The sequence below is a fragment of the Alternaria incomplexa genome, assembly GCF_024043165.1.
Source record: "Alternaria incomplexa strain BMP 0042 chromosome Unknown scaffold_9, whole genome shotgun sequence".
Taxonomy (NCBI): domain Eukaryota; kingdom Fungi; phylum Ascomycota; class Dothideomycetes; order Pleosporales; family Pleosporaceae; genus Alternaria; species Alternaria incomplexa.
In genome coordinates, this window is record NW_026249858.1 from 1,192,888 (window position 1) to 1,214,442 (window position 21,555).

The 21,555-nt window shown below is 53.7% G+C and overlaps 10 protein-coding genes across 10 annotated transcripts; 5 read left to right on the plus strand and 5 right to left on the minus strand.

Annotated features, from left to right (window-relative positions):
* Nucleotides 1-801: 801 nt before the first annotated feature.
* J4E90_006754 (uncharacterized protein) lies at nt 802-1,294 on the plus strand (the record flags this gene model as incomplete). The annotated part of the gene is made up of 4 exons (XM_051436298.1): nt 802-946; nt 1,000-1,020; nt 1,075-1,149; nt 1,200-1,294. 4 exons carry the CDS (start codon nt 802-804, stop codon nt 1,292-1,294), a joined length of 336 nt encoding a protein of 111 aa, XP_051290092.1.
* A 918-nt stretch (nt 1,295-2,212) lies between these two features.
* On the plus strand, nt 2,213-3,716 carry J4E90_006755 (uncharacterized protein; the record flags this gene model as incomplete). Its single annotated transcript, XM_051436299.1, has 3 exons — nt 2,213-2,892; nt 2,943-3,442; nt 3,526-3,716. The coding sequence occupies 3 exons, from the start codon at nt 2,213-2,215 to the stop codon at nt 3,714-3,716; spliced, it is 1,371 nt and encodes a 456-aa protein (XP_051290093.1).
* Nucleotides 3,717-3,995: 279 nt separating this feature from the next.
* Nucleotides 3,996-7,233, minus strand: J4E90_006756 (uncharacterized protein; the record flags this gene model as incomplete). Its single annotated transcript, XM_051436300.1, has 3 exons — nt 3,996-5,146; nt 5,203-6,151; nt 6,928-7,233. The coding sequence occupies 3 exons, from the start codon at nt 7,231-7,233 to the stop codon at nt 3,996-3,998; spliced, it is 2,406 nt and encodes an 801-aa protein (XP_051290094.1).
* A 341-nt stretch (nt 7,234-7,574) lies between these two features.
* On the plus strand, nt 7,575-9,124 carry J4E90_006757 (uncharacterized protein; the record flags this gene model as incomplete). Its single annotated transcript, XM_051436301.1, has 2 exons — nt 7,575-7,991; nt 8,042-9,124. 2 exons carry the CDS (start codon nt 7,575-7,577, stop codon nt 9,122-9,124), a joined length of 1,500 nt encoding a protein of 499 aa, XP_051290095.1.
* A 304-nt stretch (nt 9,125-9,428) lies between these two features.
* On the minus strand, nt 9,429-11,200 carry J4E90_006758 (uncharacterized protein; the record flags this gene model as incomplete). Its single annotated transcript, XM_051436302.1, has 4 exons — nt 9,429-9,923; nt 9,980-10,501; nt 10,558-11,063; nt 11,119-11,200. 4 exons carry the CDS (start codon nt 11,198-11,200, stop codon nt 9,429-9,431), a joined length of 1,605 nt encoding a protein of 534 aa, XP_051290096.1.
* An 825-nt stretch (nt 11,201-12,025) lies between these two features.
* J4E90_006759 (uncharacterized protein) lies at nt 12,026-14,808 on the minus strand (the record flags this gene model as incomplete). The annotated part of the gene is made up of 3 exons (XM_051436303.1): nt 12,026-13,553; nt 13,611-14,579; nt 14,804-14,808. The coding sequence occupies 3 exons, from the start codon at nt 14,806-14,808 to the stop codon at nt 12,026-12,028; spliced, it is 2,502 nt and encodes an 833-aa protein (XP_051290097.1).
* Nucleotides 14,809-15,432: 624 nt separating this feature from the next.
* Nucleotides 15,433-16,293, plus strand: J4E90_006760 (uncharacterized protein; the record flags this gene model as incomplete). The annotated part of the gene is made up of 1 exon (XM_051436304.1): nt 15,433-16,293. The coding sequence occupies one exon, from the start codon at nt 15,433-15,435 to the stop codon at nt 16,291-16,293; it is 861 nt and encodes a 286-aa protein (XP_051290098.1).
* Nucleotides 16,294-16,553: 260 nt separating this feature from the next.
* J4E90_006761 (uncharacterized protein) lies at nt 16,554-18,455 on the minus strand (the record flags this gene model as incomplete). Its single annotated transcript, XM_051436305.1, has 3 exons — nt 16,554-17,742; nt 17,797-18,195; nt 18,244-18,455. The coding sequence occupies 3 exons, from the start codon at nt 18,453-18,455 to the stop codon at nt 16,554-16,556; spliced, it is 1,800 nt and encodes a 599-aa protein (XP_051290099.1).
* A 488-nt stretch (nt 18,456-18,943) lies between these two features.
* On the minus strand, nt 18,944-19,504 carry J4E90_006762 (uncharacterized protein; the record flags this gene model as incomplete). The annotated part of the gene is made up of 1 exon (XM_051436306.1): nt 18,944-19,504. The coding sequence occupies one exon, from the start codon at nt 19,502-19,504 to the stop codon at nt 18,944-18,946; it is 561 nt and encodes a 186-aa protein (XP_051290100.1).
* A 766-nt stretch (nt 19,505-20,270) lies between these two features.
* On the plus strand, nt 20,271-21,494 carry J4E90_006763 (uncharacterized protein; the record flags this gene model as incomplete). The annotated part of the gene is made up of 1 exon (XM_051436307.1): nt 20,271-21,494. The coding sequence occupies one exon, from the start codon at nt 20,271-20,273 to the stop codon at nt 21,492-21,494; it is 1,224 nt and encodes a 407-aa protein (XP_051290101.1).
* Nucleotides 21,495-21,555: the final 61 nt, after the last annotated feature.

Below are 21,555 nucleotides of genomic sequence, written 5' to 3' on the forward strand. Positions count from 1 at the left end.
GAAACAGAGATAGTCCTGAACTGTCGCTAACAGAGGTTTTTCTGTCGGAGGTCCCAGGTCGAGGCATTCGTCACTTCCTACGTTGAGGCTCTGCAAACGTGAACGGGCTACCCTCGGCGATGAATGTTCGGGCTGATGACACAACATACCAGCCTCTTCCTTTCTCAAGCCGACCGACTCGATCCCGAGACGGGCCATGATCAATGACGGTGAGCAAAGATGGGAAACAAAGAACATGTTCGTCCATTAGGAGCCGTTGCCGTGGTTCATGCATGGATGGAGGCCTTGAGAACCCTGTAGCTAGCGTAGGCTGGACACGTCCGGTGGCTCCTGCCATTGGAGGACAGCACACGTGATGTACAACACATCGGCGCGGATTAGAAAGCTTCAAAAATTGCCATCCAGTCGTTGGATAATGGCTTTGAATAGTGTTGAAATAGGCCTGAAAGCGGCTAGCACTGGTGAGCTGGCCGAAAGAGGTCGCAGCTATAATATGTCATCGGGCGCCCATTGGTTTAGGCGTTGCAGCACAGACGCAGTTCGCGCGCTGCATGAGCGATTGGAGAGCTTCCACCATTTTATATCTTGACCCGACCCCTCCTCACATCCCACCGTTGCTCCATACCGAACATGAGTGGCCCGGGAGAAAATCGGTATGTCTGAGACAATGCGCACGCGAAGCTGTGGGAGCTCATGCATACTGACAACTGGTACAGCTGGCGGCGGCAGGGTCAAGCCAACCGCAACTCCAACTCGGGCGCAAACACCCCCACCAAGGACAATGCAGGCCGGCAGCAGGCCATGCCAGCGCCCACGGGGAACGTATGGGGAGCCAAACAGGGGAAAGGATCAGGCCCCGCGGCTGCACCAGCTCAAGCGCAGCCCGACCAGCACGTACCTGTGAAGGAATTCAATGCGAACGAGGTCAGGGACTTCCTCAAGAAGAGTACGTCTATGGCATTGCTGGTACACGATAGGGCATGAGCTAATCGATTGCAGAATACCTTGAGAGCACAGCTAGTATGAACCTCTCTATCACCCGTGCGTATGTCCAGAGGACTAACATGCATTCAGACCAACCCTCGGTATACCACAAGGTCCCCGGTGACTCTGTCCCGACCCGAAGCACTGGCGCATGGGGCAAAGGAGGTAAGGCGCCATCGAACCGCCACTGAGGCTGGCATACTGACAGAGATCAGGCACCATGACACACCTCATGCCGACCGGCCAGGACTTCTTCACACAGCTGAAGAAGCAGATCGCCAGTCTCGAGCAGACCAAACCCGCGCAATAATCGCATACACACCCGATATCTATTTCAGCGGCATTATGAGGGCATTACAGGAGTTCTGTGGGCATTGAATTGCATGGGCGCTATATGGCAGTACCTATAGCGGCATGAGTAAGGTCATGTTCAGGCGTCTTGGAGTTTGTGAGCGTGTTTCGGCCCAGCTTAGGATGATCGCACGCGATACCCATCTTGAAAGTGTTTGGGGTTCAGGTTACACAGCATTGGAGAGCGTTCGGATGTAAAAGGTCGTATTGTCTGACATGTGTCTGAGTCAAAACGTGCTATCAGCTATGAAGAATCCACAGTCGTTACTATATCAGACACAACTGCTGCATACTAGTATATGAGTGAAATACGACCGTCATCGTATCAAGGCCACCTGCTACCAGGATACCCATACCCCTTTCACTCGTGCAAAGAAGGGTCCACAAGCCTTCGCGCAAGCCACTAATTCCAAACAACCGGCAAGCGTCAACAAACACCAGGCTCGACGGCTGGACGGCAACCGAGGCTCCATCGTTGTCATTTTGCACGCCTTCACTGCACGCGCTCTATCGCTAAGCGGCACAAGCCACTTATCATCACGCATCATAGCACTTGGTACCTGAGGCGCATCTCCGCAGCCACAGCCAAGGCCGCACCATCGCTGAAGCTCTGAGGCCGTCAACACGCCGATACCCCGCCACAGGACCTCCTATCCCAGCGCAATTACATAGACTTTTGGCGGCTTGTTAGGGCAGAGCCGCGTCGTGCAGGTGCTGCGAGGCTGACGCGCATTGCGCGCCCTGGATCACGGTTCACTCCCGCGTAGATCTCCGACTGGGGACTCCTAATGCGGTCCGCCTTTGTTCATTTCCGCGACTTCACGAGCCTTCGACGTGTTCGGAACACCGGCGACTATCGCAATACCACGACAACGCCATGTCGTCCCCTCCCAGCACTCCCACCCAGCGGCCTGCATCTTCGCACCGCCGACACCCCTCCAGCCTAGACATGTCACACAACACCGCATCGAGACGGCAGTCCTTCACCCGCCGCAACTCTGGCTACTCGCCCATAACGCCGCGCTCATCGCATGAATTCGAACACAGCCCTGCGCACCAATTCGACGGCGGAGGAGACGGCAATGGCTTGGGCAACTTGGCCGACGAGCTCGGCGAGATGTACGACGATGATGACGAGGGCATGGAGGGCGAATACGGCGAGGAACTGGACGAGGCACAAGACGAGAACATCGGCACGGCTGTAGAACACGACGGCTCTTATGGAGTCGACAGCGCAGCTAGCCTCAACGGTGTACGGGATAGTGGGGTTGCCATGCAGGACTCGTCTCCGGCGCGCCTCAGTCCAGGGTCGGCCGTTAAGACGAAAAAGCACACAAGGCAACGGTCGCTGTACGATGGCTCCGACTACGGTGACGACTCTGACCTGGAAAATGAGGGCATCTCGCCCGCGCTCGACGCGCGGATGGCTGCTATCGAGAGTCTGGCACGGAGAGGCATGGAGGAGAATGGGAGCGCATCGGACGAGGTGGTGAAGAGGGTTACACAACAACTCCGAGATCTTGGCAGCCAGATTGCTATGGAGAACGGAGCGACGAGGTATGTTACAATTCGCAGACGTGTCCAGTCATATCGCTAACAACCCCCAGACTAAAGACTGCCCATGAGGCTCTGACAACGCATCTGACACACCAATCGCGTACCCTCACGTCCATCGCCGTATCCTTCTCAGGCCCGTTCGCCATCTTTCCCGACCCAGAGGACATCGACGAACTTCTCCCCATCATACAGACCACACTGGAGCTGCTACCCCACCCTTCCGCCGATCCGCTCGTTGCCATTTCCCACCTCACCCACTCCAGCCGCGAACTCATCCAACACCTCTCAAACGTCAGCGATACCCTACACATGTCACGGCAAACTACGGCGAATGCAGCCAGACGGCTCAAAGTCAGCAAAGAGCAACTGCAGGACTGGAAACGCGACAACGAAAAGACGCAAGAAGGACAGGAATACATTGAGCATGGGGACTGGGACCGACGGCTCAAAGAGAGGGAGGCGAAACGGGCTTGTGCAAACGTGCTGGATGGGTTTGAGGACGTCTGTGGACAATGGAGGAAGAGACTTTGTGAGGGTCTGGGCGTTGCGAGTGCGTAGAACCTCCCTGCGTGTCTCTCTGGGCTGTTCTACCTCAGCGAGTCTTTTGCAGGGCTCACGACTGACCCAGTACAGGCGCGGATGTCCCGGACGAGGACGCATACATTCGCCCTTATTGGCACCCTGCCTCCGCCAGCACAGTGCCGGAACCGCCGGCAGAGTCTGAGTGGTCAGACTGCACTCCGGTGAAGGCGGCGCCCAAGAAGCCGACTCAACAAACCAGCACAGACTCGATGTTTCCAAACTCTTCGGATGAGATGCATTGATCACCACTTCTTTTTCCTATGTTGTATTTGTTGCATTGATATGGCATGGCAGTAAGGTGTTTTTGGCGGCGGCAACTGATAGATGGAGAACCTGGTAATACCCCATTTATATCTATAGCTTCAGGACAAGCGCTTGTCTCATTTGTAGGAGTTGGGGGCCTTTTGATAGATGAAGAATGAAAGGCATTACAGTATTGCAGGTGGGAAGACGCTTTTGGAGTTGTACTTGGTGGGATTATGCTAACTATGAGATTTGATAACAGCTACAGACGATATAGCTCATGCTAGCTTCCGGATCGAGCTTACGTCGCTTACTCCGGTACCTTCGACGACCTTTGCCTCGATGACTTCATACACAGGCACCTCCTTAAGTCTCTCGACGATGTGATGCAGCGTTGGCAGCGCCTTCCAATCCAAAGCATCAAAAGAGATATCAGCCGAGCTCGCCTTCAACGTCCGCTCGACCTTCTTCTCCACCGTCTTCGCATCCTCCTCACCCGGCAGAAAAGCGGTGTACTCCACATCCGCCTGCCCGCGCTCCTTGCTACCCATGTTACCAGTAGCTGGTACATACTTGTGCAATAAGAGGCCCTCGTCTTTCGGAAGAGGAGGAGAGAGTCTTGGCGCTTCACCGTTCGTTGCAGAATGTTCCTGCAGCCCGGACAGTGACATGCTGCAGAACTTGGATGACATCCAGCCTGCGTCGAGCGTCCACTTGCCGTCGTCACTCTTCACATCGAGCTCTGCGAAAAGCTTGGGGAAGCCTAGTTCCTCCCTTCCACTCAGTATGGGATCAGCCAGGTTCTCGAAGAGGACAGGCAGGTATGTGCCCGTCACCGTCTCGCCATCCGCTTTCGTGTGCTGGATGCCATGGATGTACAGCCCGAAATGACTGTATCCTCTACCACCAAGCCACTCGAGATTGTCTAGCTGCGTCACCGCGAAACTCGCATAGCAAGCTGTATCGGCAGCCGCAAACTGCAACTTCTCCGTCGGCAAGAGGTTTTCCAACACAGTCCGGCTCGTCTTGAACTTGATACTAGCAGTCTTGAACGTAGCCTTCGACCCATCTCTCGGCCGTCCAGCGAAGTCTTGCCTCGGGCCCGGCATGGGACCAAAAGCAGTAGGCATCCGCCAGAACAGACCTTTCTTGTTCTCCCACTCCCATTTGCGGAGCATTTGGCTGGAGTAGTCCCATTCGTCGTGGCCGAAGTTGTAGTTTGTGAACTTGTGGGGGTCGACTGGTGGGCCGCTGCCGAGGTCTTTGCCTGCTACGCGAGAGTACTCTTGGATTGTGGAGGCGCGTTCGTATCTGCATTTTTCGTAGAGCTTGAGGCGTGCAGGGATGGAGTCGAGGGGTGTGTCTAGTGGGAGCATGACGGCGAGGGAGGCGGCGTCTTCGATGGCTTGGCCTGCGCCTTGTCCTTGGTCTGGGCTGTGGTCAGCTTGATTCTCGTTACGATGATGAAGCGAGGACTGAGCTTACGAGGTGTAAATGGATGTGCAGCGTCGCCGATAAGCACCAGCTTCTCATCTGTCCAGGTCGGCAGTTGGTCCATGTCCAGCAACTCCCACACCTTCAACGTCTCCTCGTCCGCCATACCCAGCAACTTGAGCACCGCAGGCTCGAAGTCCTTGTACACATCCAACATCTTGTTCAAGTTACCCTGGTTCTGCCAGTCACTGCTACCTGGCTCTTCCGGATCAATCTGACTCTCAGACGTCGGATGAATACAAACAAAGTTCAACAACGTGTTGTTCGACGTCGGGTACACCACCACTCTCCGATCCCGCGCAAAGATCATAATGAGATGACCCTCCTTCTCCGCAAACTTGCGCGTCGTCTCATCATCCAACGCCCGCTGCCTGGGAATCAGGAAACGGAACGCGCTCTTCCCACTCCCAAAAGTCTTGATGTTCTCCGCACCAGGGATACGCGGTCGAGTCTTGGAATGAACGCCATCTGCGCCAACAACAACGTCGCTCTGGATCTTCTCCCCATCTTCTAGTACAACAACACCCGCCTTAGCATCAACATCCACAACCTTCGCCCTCAATCTAAGAACAGCCGGCTTCCCCTCCCCCTCCTCACACGTAGCCAGCCTCTTCAACTCACTGTGCAGACTCACGCGATGCCCAAGCTGCCAGGGATGCTGCCACCGCGCTGCGTCATGCTCGAGCGGCACGGTAAAGAGTTCCTTGCCATTCGGCAGCATCTGCGTCATCAGACGACACGCTACAGCGCCTTGGGCTTCTGGGACCATGCCCATGCGGCGGAGGAGACCGTTAGCGTTGGGTGCGAGGTGCACGGCTGCACCGAGTTCGTTGGCGAAACGAGAGGCTTCGAGGAGGGTTACTGCGTGCCCGCGTTGACGCAGGAAGATGGCTGCGCTGAGCCCGCCGATGCCAGCGCCGCATATTGTTATCTTGAGGGGCTGTGTGGATGGGGGTGTGTGCCCGTTGGTACCGTTGGTACCGTTCGTGAAGTGCATGATGGGTGTGTATGAGAGAAGCGTTGCAAGATGCTTGAGGTTTGCAACAGCTCAGTATGAGAAGAGAGCAAAGAGTATGTCTCAAGCCCCAGAAGAAAGTTGTCTAGATAGCTCTGCCAACTAGATCCCCTCTACTTCTGCCGGTTCACAAATCGTGTTTGCCTTGATGATCGGTTCAAGATGGGGATGGGCCCTCCACTTCCCGGCGCTGTGGGTGGGCATACGGGTTAGTATGGGTGGGTTGGTGGTAGACTGATGCAGGGCACTGCGAAGGCACCTGTCGGAGTCCGAACGTGATTACTATCTGCGGAGTGAGCCGTCGCAGTTCGCAGGCTAAATGCGATATGGGTGGTGGTTGGTGGCGCATGCTGACTGAGCCGAGGATGCGCGTATGTGGTGTTGCTGCACGTATGTCATGAGGGACGCCTGAACGAGATCGACATGCGCTTTGGGTGATATACTCTGGAATGAAGCATAGAGCACTGCAGATATGATTTTGACGTTTCACGACAGATTGCAGCAGTATCATGGATGTAGAAAAGAATTGAGCATTGCGAGCGCCGGAAAAATGTTGGTCTATGTACACCAAGTCCCTCACCACTCCCCACCAATCTTGTATCCGACATTCCAGAATCGTCCCAGAGTATTCCGCCACGCTTTGGACATTGTCTGCGTGGTTATCAGCATGCATGCCCTTCTAACCAAGCTAAAATACTCACCGATTCCAAGAACACGCCTGTGAACATGACTCCGACAAATGCTTGTTCAATGCCGTTCAAATAAACTCTCCGCTCGCTCTGGTCGAGTTCGTGGTTGATCGGGCGGTACGCAGGCACACGGCGATGTTCCGTCGGCCAGTCGCTAGGATTCTGCTGCGATTGCGTTGACGACGAATTCGGTGCGGGATGCGCATTAAGGCTTGTGTCGAGTCCCTCAGTCTGTTCCCCGCTGTGATGGAGATCGTAGTCTGCGAGGGTGGCCTCGAGGTTGTAGTGGATCGGGTTGGTGGTGGTTGTTACAGACATGTTGACAGCGATAGCGAACTTGGTGGGACAAAGTTGGGCGACGACGTCTATGGTATCAATCAACAATATTACTACCCCGAGCGACGTGAGATGGAAGTACGCGTCCCTCGCGGTCCGAAAGTTGGAGACACGCGGAGAAGCTGGGGGCAGGGGTCGCAACCGTCGGAATGTGGGGGGTTCATCGCGCCCGCGTACTGTCGGCAGCATTGCCGGCGCAAATGGGCTGACTGCCGTGTCAGAACATCCGTACACCTCCTAGAGCTTACATTACATATCGCAGTCTGGAGGACACTTCTTCTGGAAAATCATCGTTGTTGTTCGGTCTGTTCCTGCCATTCGTAATGTCGTCGCCCATCACCCCCGAAGTTGCGCTGGCCAATCTCCAGGCGACTGCGCTTACTGCCCGCTGCCACAACGCTCTTTTCCGTCTCAAACAACTCAAATCGCTGCACGATGCGTTGCGCAACAACAGCAATGCAATCGCAGATGCTCTGAAGCAAGATACGCACGTGTCTGATGAAGAGGCGATCACCGAGGTTGCGCTTGCCCTAGATGTGGTCAAGGAGCATTATGGCTCGATTGATGCGGCCAAAGAGCTGGAAGCCGAGTACAGAATCACCAATGGCAAAGATGCTAGTGATAAGAGAGAACCTTGGGGTGTTGCGTATATCGAGCCTCAAAGAAGTCATACGCCATTCTTCTCGGTCATTGCACCTTTGAGCGCTGGTCTCGCAACCGGCAGCTGCATAGCACTGAAGGTCAGTTTGCTGCAGACTTCAATCCGGAACGTCATCTAACGATATTGCAGCTCGAAAACAACCTTCGCGCACTTCCTTCTCTGCTCCGAAAATTGCTTACCGAAGCCCTCGAATCAGATACCTTTGCTGTCATCGCCTCCGACCCTCCTTCAGACTCACTATCAGCCTGTCTACAGGTATTCCAAGAGACACAAGTCAGCTCGCCAACATACACACAACTCGTATCACCACGAAACAAGATCGTCGCAGTTGTGGACCGCACAGCAGATCTCGCATCAGCAGCCGAGCAACTAGTAACAGCACGCTTCGCATTCGGAGGAACATCACCATATGCACCCGACGTCGTCCTCGTTAACGAGTTTATCAAGAAAGAGTTCCTAGAGCACGTTCTTCGACACTCCCTCCCCTTCCTGGCTGGATCCAGTGGCGTGTCAAACGGCTCAACAAACACAAGAGAGCACAAGAAGTCTTCACGCGTAGCAGAAACCTTCCAAGGACTCACGGACAGCAAGTCATGGAAGCTGAACACCATAACACAAGGCGACAACGGCGCCGTCGTCGAGCTCTCCAACCTCTCCTCCCTACCATCCAAGTCCCCACAACCCGTCTTCTGCGTCTCAGCAATCACATCTTTGGAACATGCCATCAGCCTCGTCGAGGACGACCTAGACCCCCAACAGAGTCTGCTGGCTGCATACCACTTTGGCACCCCGTCTACGGGCAAGTACCTCTCACAGTTCGTCAACGCCGACGCGTCATTCACGAACAACATTCCCTTCCGTCTGCTTCTCGGCCCGGCTGCTCCGTCTTTCCAGCCCGTCGATGTGGAGAAGCGATACACAGCCCAGCACTTCACTCGTATCTCGCCTGCGTACATCGCAGCACCTGCTTCGCAAGCGACATTGTTAAAGGTTCTTTCGGGTAAGGACTCGAAGAAGGCGGCGGCAGAGCTTCTTAGCAAAGCGACGCAGGAGATTAGAGAGAAGAAGCGCGCTGAGTCAATCGCAATTGGTTACTTTGAGCAGGGTATCTTTATCGGGTTGGGTGTGTACGGTATTCCTATTCTGACATGTATTGGCTCGGCACTTTTCTTTGGTGTGCGGGCGGGCTTGAGGAGGTGGGCTTTTGTTTGAGGGTGGGGTGTAATATAGATTGAATGGTATTGCGCATTCTTACAGAGAGCTAGGTCATCGTGTTGCGTGATTGTCGTGATGCGCTAATTATGAAGTTGGCAGCGCGATGCTCGCTGGTCATCAAGAACAAGGGCGGCAGACTTAGGAGAAAGAGCTAGAATTACGGTTCACTTGTACACCACGAGGAAAATCAGAGAAGACACGCTCAATGAAGACATTAATCCGAGATTGCACACTACGGAATACAGTGAGCACTAACGGAGCTACTCAGCAATAATTACCCCAGGTCGGTCCGCATCTCTCACTACAAACCCGCGCCCTCAGGAACCCACTTAGCAGTCCAGATCCTCAACCGCTTCCCCCAGATTAACATGGGAATTGTCAACAACCCAAACACACCCATCAGCATACCAAAGATACCAAACGGCTCCGCAGCACCCTGATGCGTAACCCACTCGCCCACGAAGAACGTCCATGCGAAACTGATAATAGCCCGCACGCATGTGACAGCAACAAAGCAGTCGCCAGCGAGCACCCCGTAGGATTCAATCAGGTAGTTGAAGCCAACGGAGGGCGCTTGCATGAGCCCGAGAGCGACAAGTCCGAATCCGAATTGCAGACCAACCCAGCCTGTAGGCGAGGGGTTCTGCGCTACGAAGCCGAAGATCAGAGCGCCGATTGTGGCGAGAGCGAGAGCGGGCAGTGCGGTGACGAGACGAGACTCAGGCTCCGAGAAGCCGTGAAGGTCTTTCTTTGCGAGGCGCTTGGTTGCGAAGTCGGCGATGAGATAGGTGTAGACCTAGAGGTAACGTATTAGTAACCGCTGACCCTGATGGTAGGGTTGTAGGTACTTACGCATCCGAGAAGAGCACCAAAGATACCGCCGATGTTGATGAGTCCGACGTTCTTTCCCCATAGATAAGGCGGCGCGGCAACGAGTTGAGGTCCCACACTCGACATGGTGACGATGAGGCCGACGAGTCCGGCGTACCACCCTGATACTAGCCACACACCCGGTAATCTGAGAGTCTTGTATGGTGCGAGGAAGTTTTGCACGAGACCAGGGCGGTAGGACCAGAGTCGAAGAGACTTAGCGTAAGAGTAGGATGGGTAAGAAGATGGGGTAGCGGCATCTGCGACGACGACTCTCTCTTTGGTCTCAACGGTTTGCTTATCGGGATCGTCGGAGAAGGTGACGGTGGTTGATTTGCGGTCGTAGAGAGTTTCGGCTTGGAAGAAGAGGCAAAGGACGAAAGTGATAGCAGAGAGGAGCACGTTCATCCAATGGAGCCAAGAGAGGCCCATGTCTGCGACGATATAGCCACCCGCGACGGCGCCTACGAGGGAGCCGAAGGACAACATGACCGTGTATATGGCCTGTGGGCGTTCTGTTAGTGCCAGTATACTCGAAAGATGTGGAAAAAAAGACTTACCAAAGCACGTCCACGCTGATGGACAAAGAATATCTCGCCAACAACATCCGGGCTCACAGCATCAGCCGGCCCACCCCCGATACCCATGAAGATCCTCGCAGCCACCAGACTGTTGAAGCTAGTCGCAAGACCAGCCCACATACTCGAGAAAATCAGGAGCAACAAGCTGCCCAGCACGACCGGGCGACGACCGAATGTGTTCGCCAGCGGAACCCACCACAAGTTCGACGCGCCCAGCATGAGAATGTTGCACGCGATGAAGTACGTCAACTGCGAGAACGTCTTTGGCGGGAAGCCAAACACGCCGGTAGACGCGTAGATGGGCAATGCACTCGAGATGGAGGCACTGGTGAAGTTCACAACGAACGGATGTATCGACATGACGGCCAGAACTGCGAGCTTGCGCCACATGGGCAGGTTGAGAGGATCCGCTGGGTCGGCGGATGGCTGAGGCACGAGGCGGATTTCATCGTGACCTGTTTGCGACGCTGTCCATTCGAGATGTTCTGATGGTAGCTTCGTTAGCAAGAAAGACGTTCAGGGGAATTGGTGATGTCTTACCAACGAGCGTTGCGGTTCCTGGCGGTCGGGCATTCTTCACCTCCTCTTTCGAGATGCTGAACGCCTGCTTTAGAGAAGTCATCGCCATGAGTTAGTAACAATACGATGAATCAAAAAGTAAGCCCGAGAGCCACGGAGATGATTATGCGATGCCAAGGGTATACAACAACAGTGGTGTTTGTGGCCATAGTCCTCCAATCTAAATAGACCGCACGGTCGAACCGTTGAACAACACGCCTTTGCAAGGCACGTCGGTGTGTTACGCCTGGCATCTCGCCGTCGACAAATCAGACAGGCTTCATAGCGCCTCACAACACTCTCATTGGACGCTTGGACTCCATCGCATCCCCAGTCTGGGGTAAGTCGGGATGTGGAGGCGACCAAGACCATCTGGATACGGCCAAGATTTGCGGGGTTTGCATCTGGAGAAAGCTAGTTGCAGCGGATTGTGCAAGGGAGAAGCTAACATGACGGCGCGAGATCGAGTTTGGAATCCTTGGATTTGACCTTTTCCGCCTGTGCGGTGGAAGGATGCAGCGAGATGCATTGGCATGTGGAGAACGGGTGGGGAACGTGCGCGGCTTTGCTGCATGTGTACTGTGACAGTATTGCCTTGGCGTGATGAGCAAGCATTGGGTATTTACGGGCGTAAGAACCATCCAGAGCGCTGGGCTCGAGGTCGGCACCAAGGATTGATGGTCTTGATCGCTATTCACAGGCTTGAAGCGGGAGTCATCCATCCGCGTGGGCTGGCTCGCGGGCGCTTGAATTAAACCGAACATCCCATAGATGAGATATGATTATTACCAAATGTTGATGAAGTATAGCAATGCGCCGGCGCTTCATGAAATCCTACATATAGTCGTACATGCGCGAGTTTAAATTACCATCATACATACTGACTTGCTCATTTGATGGCAGATCGCAGGCCTTCCAGCAATTGCACCAAGTTGCCGACCAGCGGCGGAGAAGGTTCTGACGCGTCATGATGCGCTCGAAGCAGTTGCGTCAAACCGTCCATGACTCCGCAAACATCGCTCAAATGGGTGGGATGTTGTGATCCGGAATTCTTAATCGCTGGAATACCACGATCTAGAGTGATAAACTTGCGGGCGCTCAACGAGTCGTCCCCGTTGAGCACAACAGCCGTGTCGATCTGTTCGGTTGTTACAGATCGTCTGAGAAAGCCGTAGACCCATAGTATGAGCCCCGCGTGATACACAGCAATGGCGTTGAAGTTACTAAGCAGAGCTTTTGGTAGCACTTCAGCGGCGCGCAAGATCTGACCAGCGTGCCACAGTGCTTGACGCGCTGAGGGAGTCTTTGCCCAGTCTCGGAGGCCAGGGTACGCGCTGCGTGCTTCTTCTTGCCCTTCGATACCCGCGAAGAGCTGAATGTCATCGAGAGGTGCGTTGAGATGAACTAGCAACATCTCCAGTGTTATCTCAACGCTCTTAGTCATGGGAGGTGTGCTGAGCCTGAAATCTTCCAGCTGCTTTGTGAGCTCTTGGTAGCGCGATGACAGAATGAGGCTGTTGGTTGACAGCGACTGTGACCTAGATGTCAAGGCGCACATCTGACGATATTCCCATATTGGACCCCACATTAGATACAGATAAGTCGAACTGGCATAGTCATGCTGAGTGAGGTGTTCCAAATCAAGTAGGCATTCGGTCGCCGATGGTCGCTTCGCAGTTGCCGATGCATCATTCAGGTACGCCATTTTCCAGTTTGCAGCGGATTTGGCCTGCCATAATGAGTTCGAACTCGGCAAGGGTAATTGCATCTCCGCGTAGGAAAGCAGTGGTGGCTTAAGCAATGCCATCGACGACTGCCGATCGAACTCGAAGGCGCGATGAACCAAGCGAAGAAAGGACTCTTGGTTAACCCAACTCAGCCATTTGTCTTCCAAAACAGGGCCCTGATCGTCAGGAGACGGACTGATCTCTTTCCAAGTCGAACGACGAAAGCGACCACCACGGCGAAGCATCGTCATCAGCGGCTGGAGAAAGCTCTCTGCAATCTCCATCTTTCGGCTGATGCCACTCCACATGCCAACTTTGAGTTGCAGCAGGAACGTCTGCAAGTGCTGAAGATCCCTGATAGCTGTGTTGTCCTCTTCGAATGATTTGGACTGCCCTAATCTTGAAGCCTCATGCAGAGCGTAGCCCAGCTTTCGCAAAGATATGTCAGGAAGAGTGGCCGCTCCAGCAGACACGACAGAAGCAAGCAACTCCGGGTTCAACTTCGAGGGTGAAAAAGTAGGAAGGTGAAACCACGTTGGCGCGTCTATCGATGGCGATGAGAGGAAATACTGGATCAGACCGTCCAGTAGTTCCATACTAGGAAATGCCGATGCAATACGTTTGACGTTCTCTCGGCTACAGGTGTCGAGAACCAAAGCCATCAACCGGTCGCGGCTGGCACGTGGTAGTCTAGAAGGAACGTCAGTATAGATCTATTGTACGCCATAATCGCGGAGCTAAACATACTTCTCTGCCACGACGCGGCGGTGTGTGAAGTTTGAGCGTCTATAACCGTCCTTCTCTGTGTCCGGGACAGCCAGGTTGACTTGTTCCGCGGTGGGGTTCCTGGAACGTTGTGGAAGATAACGCCAGATGCTCTGCTTGAATGCTTCCGCCCTCACAGGAGCCGTATCAGTCTCAGGTACGGGTTGCTCAGCGCCATGAGCGTCCGTGGATGGTGTATCAGCAGCGAACGGGACCTGGAAGTTGTATTGATCAAGGAGACCGAGATCAAGGTCGGTCAAGCCAACATCCAGATCGAAACTGAGGTCCATAATACCCCGTGGAGTTGCCTGACCAGACAGGAACGCTTCAAATGGGGGCATGCTGCGGAAATAGTCTGGCAAGAAGGGATTGTGCCCTGGCGTGTTGTCAAAGTGCGCAATCGAATTATCGAAGAAAGGCATAGATGCGCTCGGGTCTTCGTAGTTTTGGTTCATCGCGACAAGGCCGCCGCCGTTGTTGGGCGGTGGTGGCTGCATGTCGCCCATACCTGCTGTCCTTGTCTCGAGATCGCCAGAAGCTACGGAGTGTCGGTGCATTGTATTCGCGTCGGTAACGACTAGGGTCGCGTGGTTGTGAAATGGTTCTGGAGTCTCTGAGGTCGTAGATGCAGATGTATTGACGCTGCCGCCGTGAGCCGGCAGCGATGAGGGGTAATCGAAGCCATTCGACAAATCGAGCAGATCCTGCGCCGCATGAACTGCATCAATCTCATGTATGTCGTTTTCGTCTGTAACCGGGACTTCAGGTACCCGGCAGGGTATCTTCTTCTTCTTGCATCGACTGCATGGCTTCTCGTCCTCGCAGCGGAGATGGCTTTGGGAGCAAGCTTCGCAGGCCTGAACGACTCTGGTATCGCGAGCGATCTCGCGCTTTTGTCGCTTGCTTGCAGGCTCTGTGTCGTGATTTGTTACATGTCTTTTGAGTAGATCTCTGTGACATGTCAGCGGAGTATAACCTTTTGCATGCAATGAAGCACTCACATTCGCGCAAAGCCTTTAGAACACACGGGGCAGATGTAAGGCTTAGATTTTGTATCTGTCAGTGCTGGATTAGCATGGCGAATGGGACATGATGAACATCATATGCGAACAAGATGTTCAAGACGCGAAAAAGCAGTTCTTTCGGCGCGAGTCAACGACGCGAACGCGTCTGACGCCATTATGACGGCCAACTAGCTTCAATTGCAAGTAGTCAGGCACACGGCTGACGGACCACATTGTTCACTAATTCTAAAAGCACTTACGCGCCCTCACGTGCCTCGTAAGGTGATCCGCTCTCGTGAAGGACCGTTTGCAGGTGCTACACTGGAATAGGCGTGGTGGTTCGGCTTCTGCACTGGCTAGCTGGACATTTGCTGATGTCGGGGCAGTCTGCATGCTGAGGTGCTATCGGGTGGCTTCGAAGAACGATGGCATCGGGACGGAGGGACAGAGGAAAGTGGAGGGAAGCTGGAGATAAGGTTGTGGGTGGAGAGGAATGCGGAGATCGACAGGACGCGGGCGTGCCTTCTTCCCCTCGGCTAGACGCTCGGCCTCTCCTCCAACCCTCCCCACATTACGACTTTTGCCGCCGTAAGCACCTGGGATTGCCTATACAGCGCTGATCATAATGGGTAAAGCTTCCAGTGAAGCCGCGTGTTGGATACGACGTTTGCCAATCTGGCCGTGTGATATCAATATCGCGACAAGTCCGCCACAACCTCGCGACACGGACATCTAACCTGATCATCTACTATCTTGGTCATCCCTTCCAACTCAGTCTACTGCTGAAACAACACACCGCAATGGCGCCACCCGTACACTTCTTCTCCCATGGCTCAACAATGATGCTGGGCGAGGAATCCCAATCCGCCACCTATTGGAAAGCCTGCGGCGACGAAGCCCTCTCCCACGGCTTTAAAGGCGTGATTATGATGGGCGCGCATTGGGACGCCCGCGGCGTGAACCGCATCGACGTAGCCATGAACCCCAAGCCCATCAAATCGCCCGTCGCATACGTCCACCCCCGCAAATACAAAGACTACGAGCTCGTCCCCGATCTCGAGAGCGGAAAGAAGTGCATAGCAGCGCTGAGGGAAAAGGGCATCGATGCGCGACCGAATGAGACCTTTGACTGGATCCACGACACATACTTGATTCTCATTAGGATGTTTCCTGAGAAATGCCCTCCAACAACGATCATCAGTATGAACTCGCGATTCGACCCACATCTGCACGCGCGTGTGGGTAACATCTTGGCCAAGTTCCGCGACGAGGGCTACCTGATCATCGGAACGGGTGGCGCGGTACACAACCTGTACAGGAATCACTGGGCACAGATGTTGAGGTATTCGGACAACTTTGCCCAGCCTTACCCACCAGAGGCTCCGATGCTGGAGTTCCGCCAGAGTGTTGAGGACGTCTTCGTTCGCTGCTGTAGGAAGGATGCGAAGAAGGGTAGTCTGACTCGTGGTATTACAAGGTTGATGAAACATCCCATGTTCAGGGATGCGCATGCCACCGACGATCACTATATGGCGGCGTGCTTTGTGGCTGGGGTTGTTGACGGAAGCAAGAGGGATGGCGACGAGTGTGTGCTTGGGGCTGAGGATTGGGAGTTGGTGAACATGTGCAACAGCCAGTTTACTGTCGGAAGATGGGAGTAGAAATTTTGAGTACTATATATATCCAATTCAATTCTTGTCGCATTATGACTATCACACAACATTGTTACTCCCAACGAGTTTGCGATCTCACGTCCTGCCATACTTGAAGACTTGGATCAACGCTGTTCTTCTTCGTTAGTGTTCCGCATCGTATGTTTGTGCTTATGCCACTTGCGTCAAACACATGATTCTGCGAAAACGGTGAAGACAAGTTGATGTAATAATATCTGAACTTCCATTGCAACAACATATCTACTGATCTATTGAGGTGGCACAATCGGCAGAGTGACATAGTTCACAGCCTTCTCGCTAAAATGCAAATGATTCCATCCCGCAAACTTCTCCTCGCTCCTGTCCTCCGGATGATTGTGTTGGAAGATACCACTACCTTGTGTATCACCGCTGCTGATCTCGAACACGATCTTGCCACCCTTCTCAACGATGACGTTGGTCGGCCAGACCTCCACATCCACGGCATATACGTCGCCGGGTATGACGGGCTGCACATCTGTGCTGAAGTAGTCTCTCCATGGGAGGTACTCGCGGTGCTTCGGATGGTCTGGATTGGTCTTGCGGAAGCTGACGCGCAGCCAACCCTTGGCGAGCGGAATAGGGTCGCCTGCTGTGCCGGTGTAGTAGACTTCTTTGCCTTCGGGCGAGATGTAGCGTAGTGTGAGAAAGAGGTCGATGTCGGATGGCGTTACACCGTTGGAGTGCGCTGAGAGGGAGACGTTCAGGTGTGCGACGATGTGGCCGGTGATCTCAGTGTCCTCCTCGAATGGCGCAGTGGTGAACTGGAGAAGCTTGGGGTTGTCGAGGGTGCCAAGCGCCTCGTACGACAGCTTCTGTGGCCTGTTGGTGATGGGCTGGACTTGCGTCAAAGTCTGGGATGGCGTAAGGTAGAACTTCGAATAACGTGTTCGTGCAATGGGCCACTCGTTCTCCGTTCGTCGTTCATACACCTTTTCTTTCTCGGCGTCGTTGAAGCCAATGTCGCCTTTACGCAGGACCATGTCAACAGGAGGAAGCTTGCCCTTGACAGACCACCCAACTCTGTCATCGCCCTTGAGGAAAGCATCGAGGAAGCTTCGCTGTATCTCCACTTCCTCCTTGTAGTAGAATGGCAAGTCGTGCCTTCCCGTGATCATCCGTAGGTACTTGAACTCAGAACCGGCATGTGCGTAGCCTTCGATGTTTCCGCGGAGATGGAGCAGAATGCCACCCCAGTTGCCGACCGAGAGCAGCGGTACTTCGATGTCGCTCATGTCGTACTCTTTGCTTGCATAGTATAATTCGTCGCGGTACTTGAATGCGGCGGTATCGATCGTCTGGTCTTGTCGGTTCTTTGCGCGCACTTCTTCCGAGAGGTTACCATCGACGGTGTCCGGTCCCCAATTGCGCTCGGCACGACCTGGGCGACCATATTGGTTCGTGATGACCTGGCGATTCCTGGTAAAAGTCAAGTTAGTATCTGAAGTATGGCAGATTGCGAGAAGTACTTACCACCAGAAATCGATGAACTTGTTACTCAAGATACCTCCATGGCGGCATCGATCACGGTAGTAATCGCTCATACCCTCCCAGGGAATAACCGCAGCCAATCCCTTGGGCTTGCGCGCTGCCACACGCCACTGGGATCCAGCATAGTAGCTGATACCGAGTAGGCCGACCTTTCCAGAAGACCATGGCTGCTCAGCGGCCCATTCGACGACATCGAAGAAAGCCTCGCTTGTTCCTCGCGACATGGTATCCAAGAAGCCTGGAGACTGGCCCAAGCCACGTTCGTCGGCGCGCACGATGATGTAGTCGTGCTTCGTCCAGAAACCTGGGTCTGGCGTTTCCCATGCTGAGTGATCGGAGTGATGTTCGGGGTTGACTTCGGCGAACGACTTTCCGTGAAAGCTGGTGATGTTAGCTGCTGCACGGCTGAGAACCTCCGTTTCGACTTACTCCTTGTAGTGGATGTCCTTTCCATACGGTCCGTACGTCACCAGCACAGGAAGCTTCGTGCCCTCCTTCGTGGACTTCGGCCGGTACACGTTGCATCGAATGATGCCTTTTGAGGATGTCTTCAGCGGCACTGCGACGTTCTGCTCGTACAGGTAGGGAAACGACGACTCGTCAATCGAGTAAGCATCTTTGATTTCTAGCTGGTCAGACATCTTGCGTATTTGGTACTTGGGAAGAAAGAAACATACTTCATAAAGCATTTGGATATATACATCATATTGCGACGCGTAGTGGATGCTTGTGCCGACAACGCGCCGCTGGTAAGGTGCGGCGGCAGTGTTCGAGGGGCACGTTCGGAATGTGGAGGTGCCACCTTCCAATTGGCGCTTCACCCACAGACACGCGAACAGATGGAACACGCCGTCTTACAGACCCAACATCTGGCACTCGATCTGAACTCGTACGAGCTCTTCACTTTTGTTTACCTCGGACAATTGATCGACCGGCGTCAGGTGAGCTTTCGCTATCTGTACTAGCAATGCCATTCTAATTTCGGTCATTAAGAACAATCGTATGTCGCCCTCATACGATGTCAGAAAATATATGGTTGAAGCTGTTTATGACACAGCACGGTTCAGAGTACGATGATGTATATGCGCGACGATGCGGTGGCTTCTTGTATCTACAAGTAGTACTGCGACTACGACGATGCTGGAACACCCTGCATGTTTCCGTAGTCCTCCTTCAGGGCCTCACCGCCGATCTCTACTGGTTTACATTCTTGTAGAACATACATCATGCGTCCCCAAGACGTGGTGCTGGTGTTTCTCCAAGCGTGCATTGTGCCCCTCTGAATCGCAACATCTCCTCTCTTCATCAACCTTGTCTCTCCCGAATCCAGCACCAACTCCATCTCACCTTCCAGCACGACACCGTAGTCAAGAGAGACTGTGCGATGCATAGGTGAAAGATGACCAGGTGCTACATCTACAAAGCGTAGCACTGTTCCTCCTCCAACGACCAGACCTGGAGACGACTCGAGGTAAGGCTTGTAAACCGCGAGGTCGGCGTCTTTGTTCAGATCGACGGGAAAGCCCTTGGTAACGTATCCAAGCCGGAAGTCGGCATTGGGAATGTGGTCGACCTTGGCTTCTTCTGGGACTGCATCGGAGAATATGGCTTTCTTGGTTGTGGGATCGTGGGTTGTGATGAAGCGGTTAACCTTAGGAAGGTCATTGGCGATTTGGGGTTTGGAGGCCATTTTCGGAGGTGATCTCGTGGTATAGAGGCAATTGATCGCCAAGATTCTCGGATTGTAGTGTATGAGTACAGACGCTTCGTGTGATTTGAAAGAAGATTCAAGACCTGATGATCATGAACATCTCAAACGCGTCGCGTGGAACCCGTCTAGTGAACTCATATACAGGATCCCGATGTGGAGGGCAGAGACCCTGCATCCGCCATCTGCCGGCCCAGGCTCGGTAAATCCCGTGCGGGGTTCTGCATAGTACGCAAGCTTCTCCAACTGTTTTGAATAGAGTTGTTAGATGGGTATGTACGAAAATCTTCGATTTGGAGTCAGGTGTAAGCAAGCAACACAGACTGCACTGCTTGGGAGCGAAGATGACGCGTGTCCTGCTTATCGATTGACGGACGCGCTTGCCCACTTCGGTACTAGACCGAACGCGTACGGCCGAAGGTTGAAGGTTGTCCCGCGAAGTTTGGACTGGACGCGATCAATAGCTGCATCAACGTCAGCCGGATAACCATGGAACGCTCAGTCTCCACTCTCGACCATTGCCGTGTTCAGCTCCGGACATATTAGCTTACAGGAGTTGATGGGATGTGGAGGAGCTGTATCCGAGATGGTAATCCCCACCTACACAATGTCTCGCGAGCTTAGGTTCGGGTTAATGTTGGTAACTGTAGTCTGGAATCTGAGTATTGCGAGTTGGATAACGTGTATCGCTCTTTGCTAACAAGTCGACCGAAATCTTGACACCAGAATACCTAAGACTCACGACACAATGGCAGACAATTACGCATCGCACTTCGGTGTCAACAACATCCCATACGGTATCGCAAGCTCTTCGAAGCGCTCTGCACCACAGTGTGCCACGCGCATCGGCGACGAGGTCATCTTCCTCGCAGAGCTCGCGGAGCATGATTCCCTCAAAACCATCTCAGCACCGCTATCCTCCGTCTTCCGCGAATCCAAGTTGAACACATTCGCTGCGCTGGGGAAAGACATACAAAGTCAAGTACGCTCTGCGATACAAGAAGCATACAAGAGCAGGTCACACGCCAATTGTTCAGAGAACATCAGCGATGTTACGCTCCACATGCCAGTCAGTGTCGGAGACTTCACAGACTACAGCGCTTCAGCGAACCATGTTCTGAATGCAGGAGAAGCGGTGCAAGGAGTTCGTGCCTATCCACCTGCTTTCATGAAATACCCCGTGGGCTATGCAGGCCGGTCGAGTTCAATCACAGTCTCAGGGGCACCCGTCACAAGACCTCTGGGTCAGTTCATCGAGGACTACACCGTTCCAGAGAAGAAGATCATATTTGGCCCGTCACGCGGCTTGGACTACGAGATGGAAATCGCGGCAGTCATCGGCAAACCCGTCCAGGCTGGGACGTATCTTAACGCAAAGGACGCGGATGACCATATCTTCGGACTGGTTCTGCTGAACGATTGGAGCGCGAGAGATATCCAAGGCTTAGAGATGAATCCGCTTGGGCCTTTCAACGGAAAGAACTTTATGACTTCAATCACCCCTTGGGTCGTTACGCTAGAAGCATTGAAGCCCCATGAGGTCTCGGCCCCGCCTCGTATAGAGCCTGTAGCTTCCTTCATGGACGATCCCAACAGCATCAACTACAACATCCAGCTTGAAGGTCAGATCATACGAAACGGTACTCAGACTACGACCTGCAAGGTTGGCTTCGAGACGATGTACTGGACCTTCAGGCATATGTTAGCGCACCACACTATCGGCGGCTGTGGACTCCGCACGGGAGATCTGGTAGCTAGCGGGACAGTGTCGGGCGAACAAGAACATGAACATGGATGTTTGCTCGAACTGACTAAGAACGGCAAGGCTCCAAGCAAACTGAGCGATGGATCTGAGCTACGCTACCTCAATGATGGGGACGAGGTGCGCTACACAGGCGTTGTTGGAGATGGAAGCACTGGTGTCGGGTTTGGAGTATGTGTTGGCACAGTGAAGCCCGCCCGGAAGGTTTAAGAGCTTTCGGATGCAAGTAGGCTGAGCAATCGTAGTCTATCCTCTGGGTGGGTGACCAGTG